This window comes from Poecilia reticulata, chromosome 1, assembly GCF_904066995.2.
Source record: "Poecilia reticulata chromosome 1, P_reticulata-male-v2, whole genome shotgun sequence".
Classification (NCBI taxonomy): domain Eukaryota; kingdom Metazoa; phylum Chordata; class Actinopteri; order Cyprinodontiformes; family Poeciliidae; genus Poecilia; species Poecilia reticulata.
The window spans coordinates 11,932,005-11,952,227 of NC_088830.1; the positions used below are offsets into that span (position 1 = coordinate 11,932,005).

At 40.5% G+C, this 20,223-nt stretch overlaps 1 protein-coding gene across 1 annotated transcript; it reads left to right on the forward strand.

Moving 5' to 3' along the window:
- Positions 1-8,393: 8,393 nt before the first annotated feature.
- On the forward strand, positions 8,394-19,405 carry LOC103465715 (somatostatin-like receptor F_48D10.1). The gene is made up of 5 exons (XM_008410805.3): positions 8,394-9,971; positions 12,999-13,139; positions 13,211-13,483; positions 14,163-14,309; positions 15,519-19,405. Exons 1-5 carry the CDS (start codon positions 9,396-9,398, stop codon positions 15,729-15,731), a joined length of 1,350 nt encoding a protein of 449 aa, XP_008409027.1. The 5' UTR covers positions 8,394-9,395; the 3' UTR covers positions 15,732-19,405.
- The last annotated feature ends 818 nt before the right edge of the window (positions 19,406-20,223 follow it).

Sequence of the window (20,223 nt, forward strand, 5' to 3'; positions counted from 1 at the left end):
AATTTGCTGACATAATTGACTTCACATAGTTCACTTCTGTGCGTCCATGCTTTCATCCACTCAAGTTGATTAAACATTCTTCAGACAACACTCTGGTTTGTTTTCTGTTACCTGCTTGGCATTTAATTTCAACTGTGCTTGACGAGTTGTTGCCATTGTTCCCTGGAGGAGATCCAGGAAGGCCCATATATTCATAATTAAACATCTGACAGTTCTAAAGGACAGCCAGGAAAGACAAGTTGGCATCACGGTGATGAATGCGTGACTTTTAGCTTTTCCCTCCTATGTATTGCATAGATTATAACTGTGGTACAGTGTTTTACAGGCTGCTGAAGGATTGAGGGCTGCGAATCTGGAAGACTTTAGTTGTAAAGTGATTTTTTAATTGCATTGACATGTTTCTTCTTACTGGAAGTGACAGCCAAAAATAGTCCAGGCTTTAGATAATCTGGGGACGGAGCTAAAGATCAGACTGATAGCGAAGAAGCCTTCCTACCTCAAAAACTTGTATCTTATCATCAGATGTCGTTACAAACGCCAGTGGAGATGTGCAGAAAGTTGCTCAGCAATCACAAGAACTTAATTGCTGTACAGCCAATGAAGATTTAGTTTTGCTGTATTTTGCTGAACAGTGTCGTGATACACTGGCAGCTTGTTGACTGTCTGCCTCTCAACCCATGTAGATTATTGGAAACAGTAACAAGCTTCTTTGAGGCGGGCAGCTATTCCAAACTAAATAGTTTCCTCCTGATTAACCATCAATAATAATAAAAAAAACCAACTAATTTGGTTAGCATATGATTCAAAACATGACAAGTTTGTTTTATAAACTAATATATGTTTGTAAGCTTTTACATGGCAAAAAAAATGCAAAACATAAAATCTAGAGAATTTCTCCTTGAAACCAAAAATTAACAGCAATTAAAGGGGAGATGAAGTGAAAAGTGAATCTAACCTCTGATGAAGTCCTGAGGGACCAAATATCTAATCTTTGAAACTGCTAATATGACGAGACCAGCCATGTTCGGAATAAACCTCCGTGCTCCAAAAGATGGGAAGGCAATTACCAGACTTCAAGCCCGTCCCTGTCGCCCGCACGGTGTGCTAACCTTTCATGTCCAAGTGTCGCACTTTGAACGATCTTGACAGGGGAGCCAAACAAAACAAAACTTTTTTTTCTTTCTTTCAGATAAAAAAACCCCCCAAAAAACAGGAATTCCCAAAAGACTGAAGAGTTCTTGATGGAATAATTTAAAAACATAACAGAAGGAGTCTATCTTCGTTTTACGTATCGCGTGCCTCTTCAAAACACAGATTGCTACTTATGTTTACTTCATGTCAGGAAAAATCTGCTCAAACATGAAATTATTATTTACAGTGTTTATTTTCAGGGGCTGTACGCACGCCTCAGCGGGTTTCATCGAGCCCATTGTTGACACTTCCAAGTGGGATTATCCCAACACACAGCTGTGTGGAGGTCAGCCCTCAGGTGGGCTGGTGGTCTCTGTCTGACTGCAATGACCTCTTAATGTCTCCGTGGGTTCCTCGCTTAGACGTCGGAGCTGAGCTGTAAGAGTACGAAAAGCGATCTTGTTCTTTACTGGGTTCTGGTAGCTTAGACATCTGGTGAGTAAAAAAGTTTTACAATATTTAGTCAAGTGGACCAGATTTGGTGAATTTGATGGTTCTGTGGGTTTTTCTGTTGGACTGTCCTGCGTTTACCACATCTCTTAAAGGGGGCAGAATTATGTAAAATAGACTTCTGAGAGCTTTACATCATGTTATAATGTTATTCTCTGTTCAAAATCATACCTGGAGTGTTGGTCGTGATTCTTTCATGGATGTTTGACAAATCTTTGAATCTCCCATGGCAACCATTCAGTTGCTTAAAACAACCTAGGATGACCCACCGCGAGATGGGAGATGCAGCTCCTTCTTGGAGCTGCAGATTCCAAGTTTTTGCCTCACAGAGCAGCCCTCCCCTCGCTCAGCTCCTTCAGACTAGCCAGCAGCAATTAGCAAACACCTGGTAGAGCTGCGCATCTGCTGAGCTTATTATAGAAGCTGTTTCTCAGTGCAGCTGGTAAAACGTTGTTAAATTGTTTATAGAAGAGCGATGAGTTTCGGAAAGAGCAGGCGTTTTTAAAGAGACAGACGCCTGAATTTCAAGGCGTGAAATTACGAAATCAAATTTCTTTTAAGTCATATTTGACATATGCAGCATTTTTATAACAACAGCAGGGAACATAATTATTTGATTGTGATATAAAATTGCACTTTGAGCCTGGAAAACATATAGTACCGCCCCTTTAAGAAAAAACAGATAAAAAATCAATGCCATAATTTTTCAAGCCCTATTGTTTACATTTTAGAGCAAGAGACTTCCAAAACAAAATGAAACATAAACTGACATGGAAAAGGCAAGCTTGTACTCAGAGTCTCACGTTAAATCTTAATTCAAAGATTAAACTTTACTCACTGAAATAACAACTATACTTTAGTTGATCATATATTGAAGTATTTATTTAACAATTTAATTACATACTGCAGTGTGGCCCTATCTGCCCTCATATTGAGTTTAGATTCTGCACATGCATGACTAATTTGTGCAGAAACTGGCCTTTTTTTTCATGTCGTTATCTCCTCTTTCAATCGTTAGAGACAAACACTAACAGCTCATCTTTTCTGAGTTTTATTCATGTTTTAATTTGAAAGGGTAATTTTTCTGTGAAATGTGATCCTACAGGGACAATTGAACTTTATTTACATTTAATCAGATTAACTAAAAGTGTTTGCAGGTGTTTATCCAAGAGGATTGAATGCCAGAATAAAATAAAATAAAAATCTGGTTTTAAAAAAGGTTGTTTACTTTATATTCTCTCTACCTGTCAGTGTGATTATTTCTGTAAAAGCAGAGCTTTCAACAGGACTGCTTTTGGTTTCGTTTATTGGATTTTAAATCTGTTTGTGCGCCCTGTGGAGAAATTTAAGGCACTCCACACAAAAACACGCTTTAATGAACGACTATCCGAGGTGCTAAAAAGTAGATAAGTAAGATGTAAACTCCGGAAGCCACAAATAGTTTGGTTTTGTTTGGTTTGCTTCCACTTGAATTAAAAAGACAGGAAAAAAAGAGACAACAAAATTCACCAGAAGTCCAAAACATGCTGGTTTAGAAGGAATGGGGAGACGTAAAAGTTTGTTACTCCCTATCATCATTTTATTTATTTACATGTGAAATAAAACACAAACTTCTTTTTAATGAAATAATCAATATAAATGAATGATATAAGTAAGTCCTGTAGCAAAGTCAGGACTTATAAGATTTCAGGGATGGATTAAATATAACTAGGGATGCACCGATTTATTTAATTTTGGGAGATCGGTCTATTTTTACATGTGAAACTGATCTTATCCACCGATGTTATCAACCTCGGCAAAGGTCTAAAAATCAACCACTGTGCTTTTCTTTTCTCCTGTGAGAGAAGTTTGACAGACAAACCTGCTGATCAAGTCATATCTGCACATTTATAGTTAACAATAATCTTCCTATTGTTGCCAATTCAGCAACTTCCTTGTTATATTGAGCAACATTTCAGACAAAAAAATTTTATCGGCCAAAATCGGACTCGGTAAGCAGTGGCGGAGCTAGAGGGGGGGCCAGGGGGGCCAGTGCCCCCCCTGTCATCTGATTGGCCCCCCTAGTGGCCCCCCCAGATGATTGACATGTAACAGCACCAGGTTATTCCTGTACATTATTTGGAATCATTCTAAGTCAGCCTAATATCTAAAGAAGAAAAACAATAATAAATATATGAAAAGAAAATGTATAAAACTTTATATAAGTCCATGTGACGTAAATAAATAGATTTAGATCAGGCGCGATACCAGCCTCCTTTATACTCATAAAAACAAGCTGAAATTGTTCTCCTGGGTGTTTCAGTTGTGCTGCGCTGTGGTTGCAACTCAAAGGCTAAAGCACTTCATACCTGGTGGTGATGGTAAAACACCAATAAGTTATTTATTGATCCTCCGCAAAAAAGAGAAAAAACCGAAGAGGGGCAGACAATGTTCGTAGTTTGGAGCAGAGGTGGCGCTAGAGTTCTTTCGTTGTCCGTCAAAGAAAAAAATCATTTTATTTCCAATTTGTAGTCATTAAACGAAACATTTAGTATTTCTCTGCGAGAACGTTTTTGAAATCAGGTAACAATTCACGAAATGACGTGATTAGAAGACGACAGAACTCTGATTGTTTCCTGATCCCTCAGCAGGAGAAAAACCAGTAGAAGCGGATCAGCTGCACTAGGAGCTCCAAAGCCTCAGGTCCGTTAAAGCGACCAGATCAGAGATGATCCTCTGACAGATATTGTTCTTAGTATGATTAATAATGAGCTCCACGATGTTCTCTGTGCGTAACTGTTCTCTGTCCAAACTGATCACAGTTTGGACAGAAACCAGCGAACTGCTCTCTGTTCTTATCAAGACGAGGTGAGGAGGGAATCTGACATATTAACTCAGTTAAGTTTTTACTGGTTTTGTTTTTAAAACACCATTAACGTAAGCAGTGTAACTATATATTGTATATTTGGCGTTTGTCGTCTCATGTGTGATTAATTGGAGCGTAACGGTGGAGCATTTATGTGCATTTATTGCCCAGCGCACTGCGCTTGTTTCTGCCTAACGGATCTGCACTTTAATTTCTTTCCTCTCTCAACAGTCAGCTGCTATTCCTCTACTTAAACTACAATAAGTAGATCACATTCTCTTTAGGTTTTCTCTGTGTGCTGCAAACTCATTAAATGTAAACTCATTAAAAGCCCGAACCACCATCAGGCAAATAATTCTGGTCCGACCCGGACTATTGTTACCTGTCAAATTACCTGTCCAAACAGAGCTTCCTAACCAAGGTGTCCATAACTCTTCAACACGCTGTCAGCTCCCGGTCAGAAAGACGCATTTAGTTCAGTGTCCATGAGATGATATTCAGAAAAGATCTTTTATTTGATTGATTTTAGTTTCCTCTGCGATGAACTCTGCGTAAAGTCTATCATGTCTCCATGTGCGCCAGTCAAAGGTGTTAATTATAACATGTCAAATGACAGAAGGGCTTAAAAAATAACCAAATATTCAGTTTATAATTTTTTTAAAATAACCATATATATATATATATATATATATATATATATATATATATATATATATATATATATATAAAAATAGATGTACACACACACATTTTAAATTTTGCGCCCCCAGAGGTAGTCCTGGCCCCCCCTTGGCCCCCCCAACTATAAAAGTCTAGCTCCGCCACTGTCGGTAAGTTAGGCTTTTTGAAAGATTGGTAATTGGCAATCGGCCAGAAAAGTGCAATCGTTGCATCCCTAAATATAATATGCCAGGTTTTTTCATAGGAAGGTTGATAATCTATCTGGGCAGTGTGAAGCCGAGTGCACAACGCACAAAGGCTCCTTGAAACAAATTAGCACAGGAATGTTGCATGTTTTTCTATTTGGCTTGCTCTGAGCATTACGGGAGTTTTAAAACTTTAGAAATGACTTTGTAATGCCTTCCAGACTGAAAAAAAAAAGTGTTATTCTTGATTATTGAGGTATTTTAGCCTACTTCATGTTGTCAGACAGGCTCTATGTGGATTATTTCTTCTTTCTCTGGCTATTACAGGAATGGAGCTAGCGAAAATGGTGATTATAACATCCCTGAGGGCTACCTGTGTTCACAGCGAGAGTTAAGGAGGTCTGCCAGTCCATGTGCTGCGGTCAAGCTGACCTGAAGTCTGTAACTCCTTTATTACTGGATGACTGCAGTTAATGCCGAGCTAAAATCTACAAATAACACCCTGACATTCATAGCAGCTCTGTTCGGTGTGTGAGCGTTCTGGAAATGTGGAAGTATTCACGACGCGATCGATCGACAAATCGATGCCGTCTTAGTCCTTTTGTGTTCCTCTCCCCACAGACGGGACGGATTTGTTTTGTTTTGGGCGATTGCTGGTTTTGTGCGACGCGTGATTGCGCTGCATGAACACAGACTGCCAACTGTGAAATTGGAGACGAATCCACAAAAGTAAAAAAAGCAAACGACTTGCAAAAAAGATAAAGCGCGACGACTGACGAAGCTTTGAAAGGACAGAGGGCTGCAGAGTTGGAATAGATGCTGCGGATGTGTGTGACGGACGACTGAGCGAAGCCTCTTTGATAAACCGACTCAACAGAGAGTAAACACAGAAGCAATAATCTGCAGCGAGAGGAAACGATCCCGACTGCCTCTCTCTCTATTTACATGATTGCATTTCTGTTCTTCCCATGCGACAATGCCAGAAATGTCATGTAGTCTCTCTCTGTTGCCTCTCTTGAAGGTCATATGTACTTTATTGTCTTTTACATATTTCTGTGTAACTCAACATGCTTGTAAAAGGGATTTATGGTAAGAAAAAAAGAGAGATGCAAGGAGCAATGTCTTCTATTTGCCGTCTGCCTTTTCTTCGCATGAACACTCTTCAGAGCACAAATGCTCACAAAAGTGCAATCTATACTTCCATGACAACTGAGAACCATCTTGTTTCTGAGAAAACAGTTTGATTGAACCAGGATCTCTCAAACAGCAGCTTAATAAACAGGAGAAATATCCGATTTGTTGTTTCTGTGTCATTTTTTGTGGTCAGGAAATTATTCAAGAAGTGCTCAAAGGTGAGCCATGAACTGTAGGATCAATTATGGCACCCTTTCATTTTTTTAAAAAAAGGTTTCTAATTATTCCAACTAGTTCAATGCATGATTAAACATTCAAGTCTTTGAGAAATATCTGAAAATATAATTTAAAAACATTGCAAGTTTTTTTCTCCTCTAAAGTTGCCGTTAACGAGCCTTAATCCAAATTCAATGATCTTTCTGTCGATGAAACTAAACGTACAGCAGCGCCTCAGCCTTCATCCTTTTTATTTTCCCTGCCAAAGGTCTGCTGCCTCAGTGGAGCGATCAACCGTCCTTAAAGTCTCTTAGACAGGTGAACAGACAATCGAAACAAAAAGTGACTCATTTTAAGGCCTGATCCAAATGAGGAAACCTGTCTGAAATTGAGTGAAAAATTGCTTCTTGACTGGCATCTCTTAACCGCTGTTAAAATTACAGAGAAGAGATGAGGACATTGTGTGGGTGGGCATTTATTACTGCAACTCATGACAGAAATTTATCTGAACTGAAAGGTAAGAGCTCATGTGAGGACCATCAGTAAAACTCAGCTAAAATATCTGCTACTTTGTAGCTTTGAGGGCTTGCGTTGATGTTAAAACTGTGCATTACGAACCACATTTCCTGCTTTCGGTTGAAGTCAAACTTGAATTAAGTTGCTTCCCTTATTATGCAAAGGGTGAACATTTTGATTCCTGAGACCTCTGTCTGTTTAACAAAGCCGGCTGTAGAACAAAACTGTCTGATCAAGTGATTGTGTTGCTAAATTTTCCACGTCCTTTATGCAAATATAAAACTCTTCCTGTGGTCGTTTCTCGTTAGTTTTAGGTTTGAGCACACCCCATGAAATGCCACGTTAAATTATTTCTCTACGTAGTTATTTGTTTGTTTGGTAAAAAGTTCCTCTGATGGACGGAAACAGGATGAAGGCTGTTGCCCACTTGCAGCGCTTCGTTTCTTCTCACAGCTGTGAGTTTGAGATAATGAAATGCAAGCCGAGAAAAAAAAAAATCTCTTCCCAGCATTCAAATTACACCCGATCATGTTCACTTTCATGTTGCGTTAGGTGATATTAGATAAAATTTGCAAATGCACCATTACCCCTGACAGCTTAAACTCCAGCTGTCAAGTCATTTTGAAGATATGCTTTCTTTTCAGAGGCCATTTTGGAGAAATAATACTTTGACAATTGTGGGTCAAAGTATTATCTATGTTCATATTTTGATTATTAGCTTGTTTATTTAATTAAGCTGGATGCTGCCTTATCAGTCCATTCCTTCATAAATCATCTCCTTACTCGTTCTTGCTTTGTGTTCTCTATAATTGTTTGAGTGTATTATCGGTGTTGAGCGTTTTTTCCCTCTGGTCATTGTTTACTTCTTCCTCAGCTTCATTCATGTTAACCTGTTAACCTCTGCTTTTCCTTCACACCTGCAACCGGTTCCAATCAGCCACCTGTTTCTCCTCCAGTAATCAGGACTTCCAGTATTTAATCTGTAAGTTTGAGATATTTTTTGGGGGGAAAATAACGACATCTAAGATCTGAGCTGTCGTTAGATGTGCAAAGCTAGTAGAGACATTTAGCTTAAATACTTCGGAATGCTATACCAACGAAAGATGGTACAACAAAACATTGACTCGCGTGGGAATAAATACAAATTAAACACTACATTTTCTGTTTTTAATCTAAAAATATTTTTAAATTATGTTTTTTTCTTTGTTTTAAAAATGATGAGCTACCTTGTGTCGCTAAATAAAAGTTTGTAATCTGACAAAATGGAAAAAGAGCCAGGAGCGCTTTGTGTTGCGATAAATAAAATCCCAACAGTTGATACGAGATGGCATAGTCCTTCTTATTAAAGTAGAGAGAGAACGAAAATTGAACTTCAGAGTCTCTCTGAATGCCCCTTTTTCGCTTTCTCTCTCTCTCTCATCAAATCCTGCGAAGGAGAAGTAGAAAAGCTTTGAGCTCAAAGTTAAAAGAGAAGCGGCGGAGCTGCAGCTCAGCACCACGGACAGCGAACCATGCCGTCATTTTCGACCCGTTCAGGTCAAGCAGTGGGAAAATCCTAAGAATGTGTCGACGATAAAGAGGCTTTGTCTTGGACTTTTTTTTTTTACCTCTGTTCAAAGTAAGACGAATCCTGACTTTGTAAATTTTTACTCGATGTGCGTTGAATATCTCTAAATTCCTTAAATACCACATTCCGCCATTATCTAAAAAAAACGGAGTAGCTTTAACAAGGGTTTATAATTTACCCTGTGAAACTCCTATTGCAGAATAAATGTAAATCCAAGCAAATGCGCTGTGCGTAAAAGCGGTGACACCGCTCGGTGCCATTTGGCTTTGGTGCGCCGCGCACTGTTCAGCCCGCCTTGATATTTGGAAATCAGATGTTTTTTTGTTTTTTTTAAAATATATATACATATATATATATATATATATATATCGTTAATGAGGGCTGACGTGAAGCTTTTGCAACTACACCAACCTCTCATGTCAGATCTAATTGTCTCTTGTTTAACCTTAGTTATATTTGAGTGAAAACCTCTCTCTTTTTTAATCGACTTTACATAAGAAAAGCAGAAAGTAGCACTTCACTATCGCAGCTGTTTTACTACTTTTTCTCTAAAATAAGAACAGCACCGTTTTATTTTCGGGGAATCACATCTGCATGTGGATTGTACACAATGGACCCTCCGGACCCGTACTGGTATCCACTCCCTGCGGAGCCCAACTCCTCCGGAGCCGCTGGCTCACCCTTCTTCTTCCCCTACCCTCGTCTCCTGAACGTCTCCTCCAACATGTCCACGCAGAGTGCCCCCTTCCAGGGCAGCAGCACCCCGGTGACCGCTATTATCTACTTCACTGTCTTCTTGGTGGGTCTGACCGGCAACACACTGGCCATTTACGTGGTGTTGCGCTACGCCAAGATGAAGACCGTCACCAACATCTACATCCTGAACCTGGCCGTGGCCGATGAGCTCTACATCATCGGACTGCCCTTCCTCACCACTCAGAACGTTCTCTCCTACTGGCCCTTCGGATCGTTCCTCTGCCGTGTGGTGATGACTGCGGACTCCATGAACCAGTTCACGTCCATCTTCTGCCTCACTGTCATGTCCATGGATCGATACCTGGCTGTGGTCCATCCGATCCGGAGCACCAAATGGAGACACCCTCGCGTGGCCAAGGTGGTGAGCGCAGCGGTCTGGGCTGTGTCCTTCATCGTGGTCTTGCCGGTGGTCATCTTCTCTGATGTGCAGGTATGTCTTTGGGCCATATGTTCGTTATGTTTGTAGTCGGTTATCCTTAAATTTCAACCAAACACATTCAGTTAGAAGACAACATTTATTGAACCCCAAAAATAAATAGATTGAAGATACTTTATTGTGTCAGTAACTACTGAAAGGTTTGACATAAAAGATAAATCATTTATAAAGTATCTCGTTAAATAAATATAGAATTAATTGATTTGGTTGTGTTTACAAAAACATTTCATTATCTACCTAAAGGGGGCGCTAGGGCGCATCAGGAATTTTTTTCTGCCAAGATCAAAGTTAGTGGGTGGGGCCGACGTTGAAGTTGAGATGATTAGTCTGAGGTAGACCTGCTCTGCAGGTTGCTGAAGTGGACCCAAACACAGCCAGGATTAAATAAGTAAGTGTGTATATGCTGATTTTTGGCCTGAAAATCTACAACTAAGAGTGATAAGACCACAGTCCCTATTTGTATTGCGTTTTTGAACCAGACACATTTGGGCTATTTTCATATTAGTTGTTTTTTTAAGTTAGTTTTTGTGCTATATCTGATATTTCTATATAGGGCTGTGTGTTTGAATGTGTTTCTAACTTCTCTTATGGGGAAAAAACACACATGGGTAAAATCACACATAACCACATGAGAAAAATCCTTTGTGATAAACATGTTAGGAAAACATGTGATCTCCTGCGTTTGTTGTTAGTTGTGTCAATGTCCTTCTGAATTAATAAAGATGCAGAAACTTTACCAGATTTTTAGCAGACAGTCAATAATTTTCTCCTGTGCTGTTGGTCTGCTGTCCTCCTGCATCTCTGTTGTCCAAGATGTTGATGTAGGTTTATAGAAAGTCAGCCTTGAGTTGTTTGACTTCAGCTTTTCATGGAGAAATAAATCTTATTTCATGCTCAGCACTTAATGATCAGCTGACCAGTTAAAGAGGAATAAAATAGTTCATATAAAAGTTTCTTGACTTCTGCGTTTAGGGTTTTAATATTTGTTTTAAAAAAAATCCCATTTATTGAACCAGTTCTTATCTAAGTTGCATCACAATCATATGTGGAATCAGATGTGTGATCACATGATCTTTAATAAATGGATTTCTCTTGTTATTACTGTTGTTTCACATGTATCCTACATGTGTTTTAATGTGTGTTTCACATGTTTTCCACTTGTATTTCATTGGTGTTTCACGTGTGTGTTTTTCCTTTTTCTGACATATGAAACACATTTTGGGCACATGGTTGATGCTCCACATGTGAAGATGATGTTGGTTGTTTTACACATATGGTTTTATTGGAATGGAAATCCATCAGTATTTATTGCGTCTTTGCAATAAATACTGATGTGTCACTTCAACGGATGTGTGACGACACAGCAATGCTTGCACTGACATAAAACCTGTGGTAATTAGAACACTTGCGTTTCACTGGGAAATGTAAGCACAAAGTTTCAAGAAATAATTTTTTTCTTGCACTGGTTTTTGCCTTTCTTTTGTCACCATAGTCACAAAATACCTACTGATGACTCAGTGAGTTAATTTTCCAAATGTTCCTCCTGCATGGTTTTGGATGATTAATGAAGGTAGCAGCTCTTTCTCAATGTCTGATCATATAAAGGGAGAAACATTTTAAATATAATGTGATATTTTCACTTGTGTGCCATCAGACTTAACTTCTACCTGTGTGAGTAGATGACGGACATACTAAAGGAGTTTGACAGATTGTGCCCTTGGGATAATATTTTAACAGTTAATTTGCGGTAATGCTATAAAACACTGGCTAATTATGAGGAGAATAAAGAGAATTGCACAACTAGTTAGTGACTGTAAGATGAAGCAGGCTAGTCCATATTTTATTGTATCTTTCTAACTAATGCGCAAACATCCATCCATCCATCCATTTTCTTGACCCCCTTGTCCCTTAATGGGGTCGGGAGGGTTGCTGGTGCCTATCTCCAGCTAACAATCTGGGCGAGAGGCGGGGTCACCCTGGACAGGTCGCCAGTCTGTCGCAGGGCAACACAGAGACACACAGGACACACAACCATGCACACACACACTCACACCTAGGGGCAATTTAGACAGACCAATTAACCTAACAGTCATGTTTTTGGACTGTGGGAGGAAGCCAGAGTACCCGGAGAAAACCCACGCATGCATAGGGAGAACATGCAAACTCCATGCAGAAAGACAGGGGCCGGGAATCGAACTCAGAACCTTCTTGCTGCACCACTGTGCAGCCCCATGCGCAAACTTTATGGTTTCAAATGTAACATCCGAACTAGTGGTAAGATGCTGATCGCCAACAAAATCTAACAACAAAAGCTGCAAAGGCAGAATAATCAAATAACTGCAACTAAAACAAACAAAACAAACTAAGGTATTACAAGACAGAACCAAAGTTATAAGAAAAAACAAGATGATAATGGAGAGGAGGAACAGGTGTGCTAATTACCACACCCTGTTCAGGTGTGACAAAGAGAATCAACTGCCAAAGAAGCTGATTTAACACAACGAAATGGGAACTTCTGTGATAACGTACAAAACAGAAGTGGCATGCCTAGGTGGGCCTCATGTGGGAAAAAGGAGGGCAGACCAGATGGGTCCCATATGGGTTTGTCCGCGGGTTCCACGGTGGCCCCACATGGGCCATGTAGGGCCTCAGCCTACATGGGCCCTACATGGACCCTAAATGGACAAACCCATGTGGGGCCACCACCATGTAGGGCCCATGTGGGGCCACGTGGGAACCCGCGGACAAACCCATATGGAACCCATCTGGTCCGCCCTCCTTTTCCCCACATGGGGCCCACCTAGGCATGCTGGCAGGGAAAGAAAGAGCAAAATATTAGTTCTAAATTTAATCTCAAAATGCTAAAAAACAAGACAAAAAACAAAGTGACAACATGAACTTCTTTTTAAAACATGAAAAACCTTCAGCAATAATAAACTGATTCTTCAATCTTCCACTTACTGCCAAGCTCATACCAATCTGTTTTAAAAATATCTTTTTCTTCCCTCTGATGTCACTCAGGACATGTTCAACTCCTGCAACATGAACTGGCCGGAGCCGAAGGACGTGTGGTCGACGGCTTTCATCATCTACACTGCCACAGTGGGTTTCTTTGGGCCGCTGCTCATCATTTGCCTCTGCTACCTGCTCATTGTTATTAAGGTACGTTTACATCACCTGTCTGTCACGCGTCCCCCTCTGGTGTTAAAGACGTATTAAACGTTATTACGCAGGTGAAGTCGTCCGGGGCCAGGGTGGGCTTCGTCAACAGGCGCCGTTCAGAGCGAAAGGTGACGCGCATGGTGGTGGTCATCGTGGTGGTGTTTGTACTCTGCTGGCTGCCATTCTACATCATCAACATGGTCAACCTGGTGGTCATCATCCCTGAGTCCAGCGTCACGGCTGGGATCTACTTCTTCGCCGTTGTTCTGTCCTACGCCAACTCCTGTGCAAACCCGCTGCTCTATGGCTTCTTGTCGGATAACTTCAAGCAAAGCTTCAGGAAGGTCGGCTGAAAATCCTCCGGCCTCTAAAACAAAACCACAGGGTTGATGAAGTTCTTGAAGTTGCCACGCCGTGTTGCGCAATAGTCCAACTTTGTCTTTCTTCTTGTTTATGTCGTTTCCATTACTCGCCTTGTTTCCTGCTTTACTTTATTTGTAAATTATAAATGTAAATATTTGTAAATATTTATAAAGTATCTATGACACTTCTGAGGTTGTGTGGTGGATGTGGATTGAGACGGGACCTTAAATTTCGTCAACATGCCATTAGTTACATTTTGCAGATCCCACATTTTATGTTGTTTTATAACGTAAAATTTTGGTAAGGAGACAGATATGGCAAAAGTGCAGTATTTCTCAAACGGTCGTTTTATTGTGATCCATTACACGTAGAACGTGTATCTCAAGCTTTTGTTTTCATTTTTGTACATTTTTAATGATTATGAATTTCAGCACATCTGTCAATGCCCAGGGGTCAAACCCAGCCAGCCTCTAGACTCTAGAGGCCTGTAAATTGGTATTGGTGAGTATCCCAGAAAGCCAGAACCCTGACACCATGCCACGGAAGTGAGAGAAAAAAACTGCCCCCGTACAGACTCATGGTTCCAATTCCTGGAAATCCCTCATGCGGCTTGTACAACCTTTCTAGAAAACCTCTAAAGCTGCTCTTTTGACCCTGCAGGTGCTCTGCATTAAGGGTATGAGGTGTGCCGCCAATGGTGTTGATGACGGCGACCCTAGCGCTCCGCGCACGGAGAAAACTACGGCGCAGGACTGCATCCTGCTCTCCCCTCGTAACGAGGTCCATCACGACGCACAGAGCAGCCAGGTAGCCTCGTTATGTAGGTCGTGTCGTGCTGGAGGTAATGTGAAAATGATGATGTTTGGTGCATATAAAGGAGAAGCAGGAGAATAAATGGGTTCTTTATGCACAGATTGCAAATGTCGTCTAATGTCATGCAGGAAAATTACATTATTAGCCCTTAAGGATGAAGAACTGACAGAAAACACTTTGGCTCAGGTAGCTTCATCAAGTCCAATAAGAAGAGCTGTAAATCTGCCACGATGGCTCTGAGACTCCCTTTATGCTACACCAGCTGGTTCAATGTTATGAAAACATAAGTCACAAATTCAGACATTTAGTTGCTGATGGTTAGATTTGTGTGAAAGTGTTTTAGCTTCTCAAACTTTCCCACTTTTCCCTCACTTCGCACAACTACAAACTGTATTGAATTAAATTCAATACAGTTTGTCCCCCCAAACTTTTTCCTGTGAGGGCCACATAACTTTTCCCTTCTCTGGTGGGGGGGCAGAGTCAGTTTGTAACAGAAAAAGTGTGACGATTGCAGGAGTGCCTAAATGCAAAAATTTATTGTTTTCCAGAAAGCGCAATCAAATAACCCTCTCTGGGTTCTTCACAGAAAAAAATCCAGGAAATAACACTATTTATGAAATAGTGTTATCTGTTTCAGATATCAAAGAGCCCCCTGGTGGTTGAAGAAAAATTCACTTATAAGTCGCACTGGGCTATAAGCCGCATGGTTCAAAGCTTAGGAAAAAAGTAGCGGCTTATAGTCCGGAAAATATGGTATATGAAAAAAAATCTAAATGCTCTCTGGTATTGTTCAGGGGGTCGGACCAAATGTGGAGGAGGGCCGGATCCGGCCTGCGGGCCGTAGTTTGGGGACCACTGAGCTAGACCAACACAAAGCACTGCGTAACTATGATGCTGGAGGAAACTGACTCATGGTTTTCTTGCAGTGTTTACTAAAAATCTGAAAAGTGTGCCAGGTAGAAGAAAAATCATTACGGAGACTAAGAAACATGGCAGACAAGTCAGAGAGAAAGTAGTGGAGAAAACCCCACAAAGCTAAAAATAAAGCTTGTGATTTCAATATGAGAGGAGATGAAAAAGTTCAAGACTTTTTCAAGGCGCCGTCTCCTCAGTATTTTTACCCAATGAAACTACAATGTATTTTCTCTCAGCAATAATTTTTTACACATTTCTCTCTAACCTTTTCTCCTTGCCTTGCTCAAGATCTCACCCCACCCCACCGACTGTTTTGGCCCCCACGCCGCTGTCGACCTGAACCGCTCCACCCCTAAGTACCAGCTTTCCTCCAAGTTCGCAGGAAAAGCCACTGCTACGGCCGGAAACTCCTTGATCACTTCTGAGGCTCCTGAACCTCCCACCACCACGGCCCTGACCACTGCCTCCTCCTCTGCCTCCGTGGCTCCGCAGGAACAGTAGTGAGTGGACTCTGGGTCCCAGTCTGGATCTGCAGAAGAGAAACAAAGAGAGGCTGGACTTGCTTTTTCAGATATCAAACCTAAAGAAAAGTTGATTTCCTCCAAACTGCGAGCTCATTTGAAACAAATTGCCGCACTTCTGCTTCTCATTGTGTGACAAACTGTTGAAGATTTTTGTTTACCGAGCCCAACTCTTCATTAAGCCTCCCGCTGACTTAAGTGCCTTTTCATCAGCTCTCGATAATCATCTCAGCTCCTAAAGGAAGGCAGAAACATTCACACAATCTTTTTTGTGCATGTGCTTTGTGTCAAGGACTCTTTTAGCTTGTAACCATGTCTACGCTTACTAGAGCCAAATGCCTTTTACGTTCAGAAAGTAGAATCCGTGCAACTTATTTCGTGTAACTAACACCAATGGTTTCATTTGTACTTAATGGGTTTCTTTTTTTTATTTAATGCTCAAACTAATTTCTTATCATTTACTATACAGCTGTGATCAATCTTAACATTCTTTCATCAAGAGCAGGGGCGGATCTAGAAAAATATTTATGGGGTGACAAGAGGGGGGCAGGGATTTTTTCAGGGGTGGCAGCATATGCACACCAAAAAACAAACATGTTCCACACAAAAAAGTAGCAAAAACACTAAAACAGAACATTCAGTCTGTTACTTTATGCTGTCAGGCTTGATGTCTATATTGTCATTATTAATAAGTTTTCGCCTGAGCACAGCTGTGGTTGATTAGCTGATTTAAACACCTGCTCTACTGATGACTTGGTGGGCGGGTTGACCTGTTTTAGTGCTAACGGAACCAAAACACACCGAACTGCGCAGCACATGTTAAGGTTATCAAAGTCAACAGAAGGCTAGCAACAGTTAGGCTAGAATACCTGACCCACTGCTCACTTGTTAGATGTTTTCTTTAAGTTAAAACTTTTTCCTCACCTGTTAAATCTGAAGCCCTTGTTCATAGGGTTGAATTAACCGCTAAATATTGTGTCCATTTTCAGATTCTTTGCTTGACTGAGGTAATTTCCTGACCACCCATAATGTTGACTCATTTGACAGCAATGGCGCAGGTGTGGCGCACGATAAGTCACGTAATGTCCAGTCCAGTAATTTATATCCATCCATATCAATGCTGCTGCCTCGCGCTCTGTCCTTCTCTCGCACTTCCCGCTACTCAGCAGTAGGTGTCAGGTTACATTGTGTTGCATTCAATGTTGTCGGAAAAAAAAGATTTGTGCGCTTAATGTCCGATTTCCCGTAACTATTTATTGAATTCATAGTCGCCAGCTGGGGTGGCAACAGGGGTGGCAAGGCTCTCATTGAGAACTGTTAAGAACTGAACCTTTCTTTTTCTATCAAGAAGTGATTATACAGCATGCAACTTCATTAGCTCCACGAATTGCAACTTATTGTGATTTATGGTTTTCCCTTCATCTGCATCAGTCTTTTTCAGCTGATTGGCTTCTTGCCACAAAGCCGGACCTTTATGCAAAGTGCACACGTGTCATTTTAGAACACCCTACTTTGTCAAAGTTTCAACTAGTTGAGCCAAATTCTCACCTTCTGCAGAGAGGAAACTGGTAAGGACATATAATATTCATACCTGTCATTGAGTGGAAACTGCTGCGACACCAGTGGCTTGTTGATGGTATGTTGGCCATTTCCTGCCTGCGCCAAGTAAAATTCTCACATACAGAACAGTCTGTGCTTTCTACCATTCACTTGGATTCCCTCTGGTAGATTTTTCTAATGGCCAATGAGTGAACAGAAGAAGCTGTGAAGAACGACGTCATTTCTCTGCGCTGTTTTAGAATCGTAGTCTGCCTGTAGTTTTAGGAATGACAGCGGAGGAAGTGAACGAAACCGTCCAGGCAGTTTTGATCACGCTTACAAGTATTGAAGGAATATTATCAGCCGCCCCGTTCGGCTTGGCACTTCTCTTTTCAAAGTGCAGGATGGTTGCTTAAATCACAGACAATTTCTGGTAAGCTTCACAGCGTCAAATGTCTGCATTACATACGTCACTGGCAAACAGCTGGGTAAAATTTAAAACAACACAATCCACGGCTCCAGGAAGTTTATCAAAAACCAAGAGCCCAGATCCTCTGTATGAAGTAAACTGGTTTTTACCAGGCTGTGTTGATGGTAACTAAAATTTGCTTTCCTGCAAAACACTAACCAAATTGTTGGATGACTACTGACAGACCACACAACAATTCATGCCTGACTGGGGAATATAGGCTACATGACTTTTCAGACTAGCTAAAGCTAATTGAAAACATCCAATGGAACAAAAGGTTCACATTTTTTTTTTATGTTCCGCCTACTTCAAGTTGTCTTCTGACTCTACTTCCTGTCCTGCAGGACTTTTTCATTGGCAGATGGGTCAGTAATCTGTCCACACTGTCTATATCAACTCCAAAATTCAATGACGTAAGAGCGTGACCTCTGCTGAGACGAAATCATTTTGTGTAAAAAGAGAAGAAGAGTGGTGAGAGAGCGCACCGCTGGGTGAACGAGGGTTGGTTGAGATAAAGAGGGAGCTGAGGTCTCAAGGTAGTCAAAATTCACAATAAATTCAAACTTGTGTACCAAATAATAAAAATTTAAAAAAAAGCACTAATTGCATATTGTATAAACTTTGCTTTCCTGTAAAAGAATAGCTCAAACTACTCACAAAAAAACAACTAATTAATATAAGGCTGACATGGTGATTTTGATGGATTAGCATTTGTATATCTTGTGAAGTCTAATACTGTATATTATGTGTGTATTTTTAAACCAGGCTTGTTGCTGTTTCCTACAGTGAATGTAACCGGTTGGCAGCTCGGAAAAACACTCAGCCAGCATCAAACACGAAACCTCTGACCTCTTTGTGCTTTTACTGTGTGTGTGTGTGCGCGCGCGCGTGCGTGCGTGCACTCAGCTTTATTTGTGTCTCTTATATAGATTTGTTTTCGAAAAGATGTTTTTTAAAATCCACAACTTCTGTGAGCACATTGCTTCCTGGGTTATTGTGGGCTTTAGCTTAGACTCGTTCCACGCTGAACACTAGATTAGGTATTTAGATCTAAACTGCCTTTACAATCATATTTTCACTTGAGCTTTTAGAAATTATTATTGTGGAGATGTAACTGGGACACTGTGAAAAGGACAATTTTACTGCCATTAATATACTAATGTATAACTTAGTGGTGTAATCGCAGTTAAAATGAGTTTCAAGCTCAGTAGTTTTGCATTTGAAGCCCAATGATTTTCAAACTAAATTTCTGTGTGTTGTTTGTGTGTTTTGTCTTTTCTTGTAGTCACATCCAACAATCATAAATATGTTAAATATGTAAATATGTTAAGTTCATTTAGGACGTTATATAAAGAAGGCAGAGACTTTTATTGAAAAAGCACTTTAGTGCATAATGTGAGAGTAGAACATCTCCTGATGGGTTGTTCTGCCTTTTAGGTTTTGGAAAAAGTCTTTTTTTTTCACCAGTGCAAAGAAGCTGATTGGTCAAACACGATCAAGCGGAGCCAACAATTCAGAGAAAATTAACCAAGGTTGTTCTTCATAAAGGTTTTTATGCACAAATTTCTTGAATACTTGATAGTCATTGTTGTGAAGATGTGCCAGTGCTTTGGATATCCTTGAAATAAAATATTTTTAAAAATCTGGTCATGTCTTCATCTTCTTCTTCTTGTTTTTGCTGTTGCACAAACATTTCCTAACAAACTGAATCTGTGGAAGGAAAATAAGCACTGAGTGAATTTTAAGAGGTTCACAATTTGAGCAACAGGCTTTACCTCAGTTCTGCTTTCAGGCTCGGGTCGAGGTCCAGCGTTATCTCAGGTGTTCCCTCTCTGGACCTGAAAACTCACTACATCCTCTAAGTTTTAGGGGTTTCTGTTTGTATTGATAGTGCCTTCTAAAAGGATTCACATCCCTTAAGGAGGCAGCATTATGTATTTTACAGCCACATAGTGCAGTTTTATAGCTGTTGATAGCTGATATCGTATCGATCAGATGGTTAAAACTTGCACAAGAATTGCTTTTCTACTGGCAAAACAATGCCTTACACATGCAAAACAAGTTTCTGAATCAATAAAGAAGGCTAACATTAAGCTTCTGAAGAGGCCCTGACTTTAATGCCACTTGAAATGCAAAAGCTGTGATTAAAACCTGGGTCTGCGGTGGGAAAGCAGTCAATTTGAATTAGCTCTACCAATTACACCAAACAGAATGGTCAAAAATCCAGCCAGTTTCATCCCAGGGTTTGTTTTTGGCTGCAGACGGGATGTGGATCAGCATGAAACCAAACACTGGTGGGGGTGTGCGCTGAGAAAATTCTTACTCGTGTACTCAATTAATGTTTTTAAGACTCACTTAAGGTCCCAGAAGGAATTGCTGCGAGCCTCTGACTAGACCTGCTGTTACAGTTTTGCTCAAAAATGAACAAACAGGCCACATGTTGTAGAAAGGATATTTGAAAAAG

What these genes read in the sequence shown, in the direction of transcription:
- LOC103465715 (XM_008410805.3), top strand. Translation starts at nt 9,396, where the DNA reads ATGGACCCTCCGGACCCGTACTGGTATCCACTCCCTGCGGAGCCCAAC. An exon ending in TCATCTTCTCTGATGTGCAG is followed by an intron (nt 9,972 to 12,998) that starts GTATGTCTTTGG and finishes GATGTCACTCAG; the next exon opens with GACATGTTCAACTCCTGCAA. An exon ending in TCAAGCAAAGCTTCAGGAAG is followed by an intron (nt 13,484 to 14,162) that starts GTCGGCTGAAAA and finishes TTGACCCTGCAG; the next exon opens with GTGCTCTGCATTAAGGGTAT.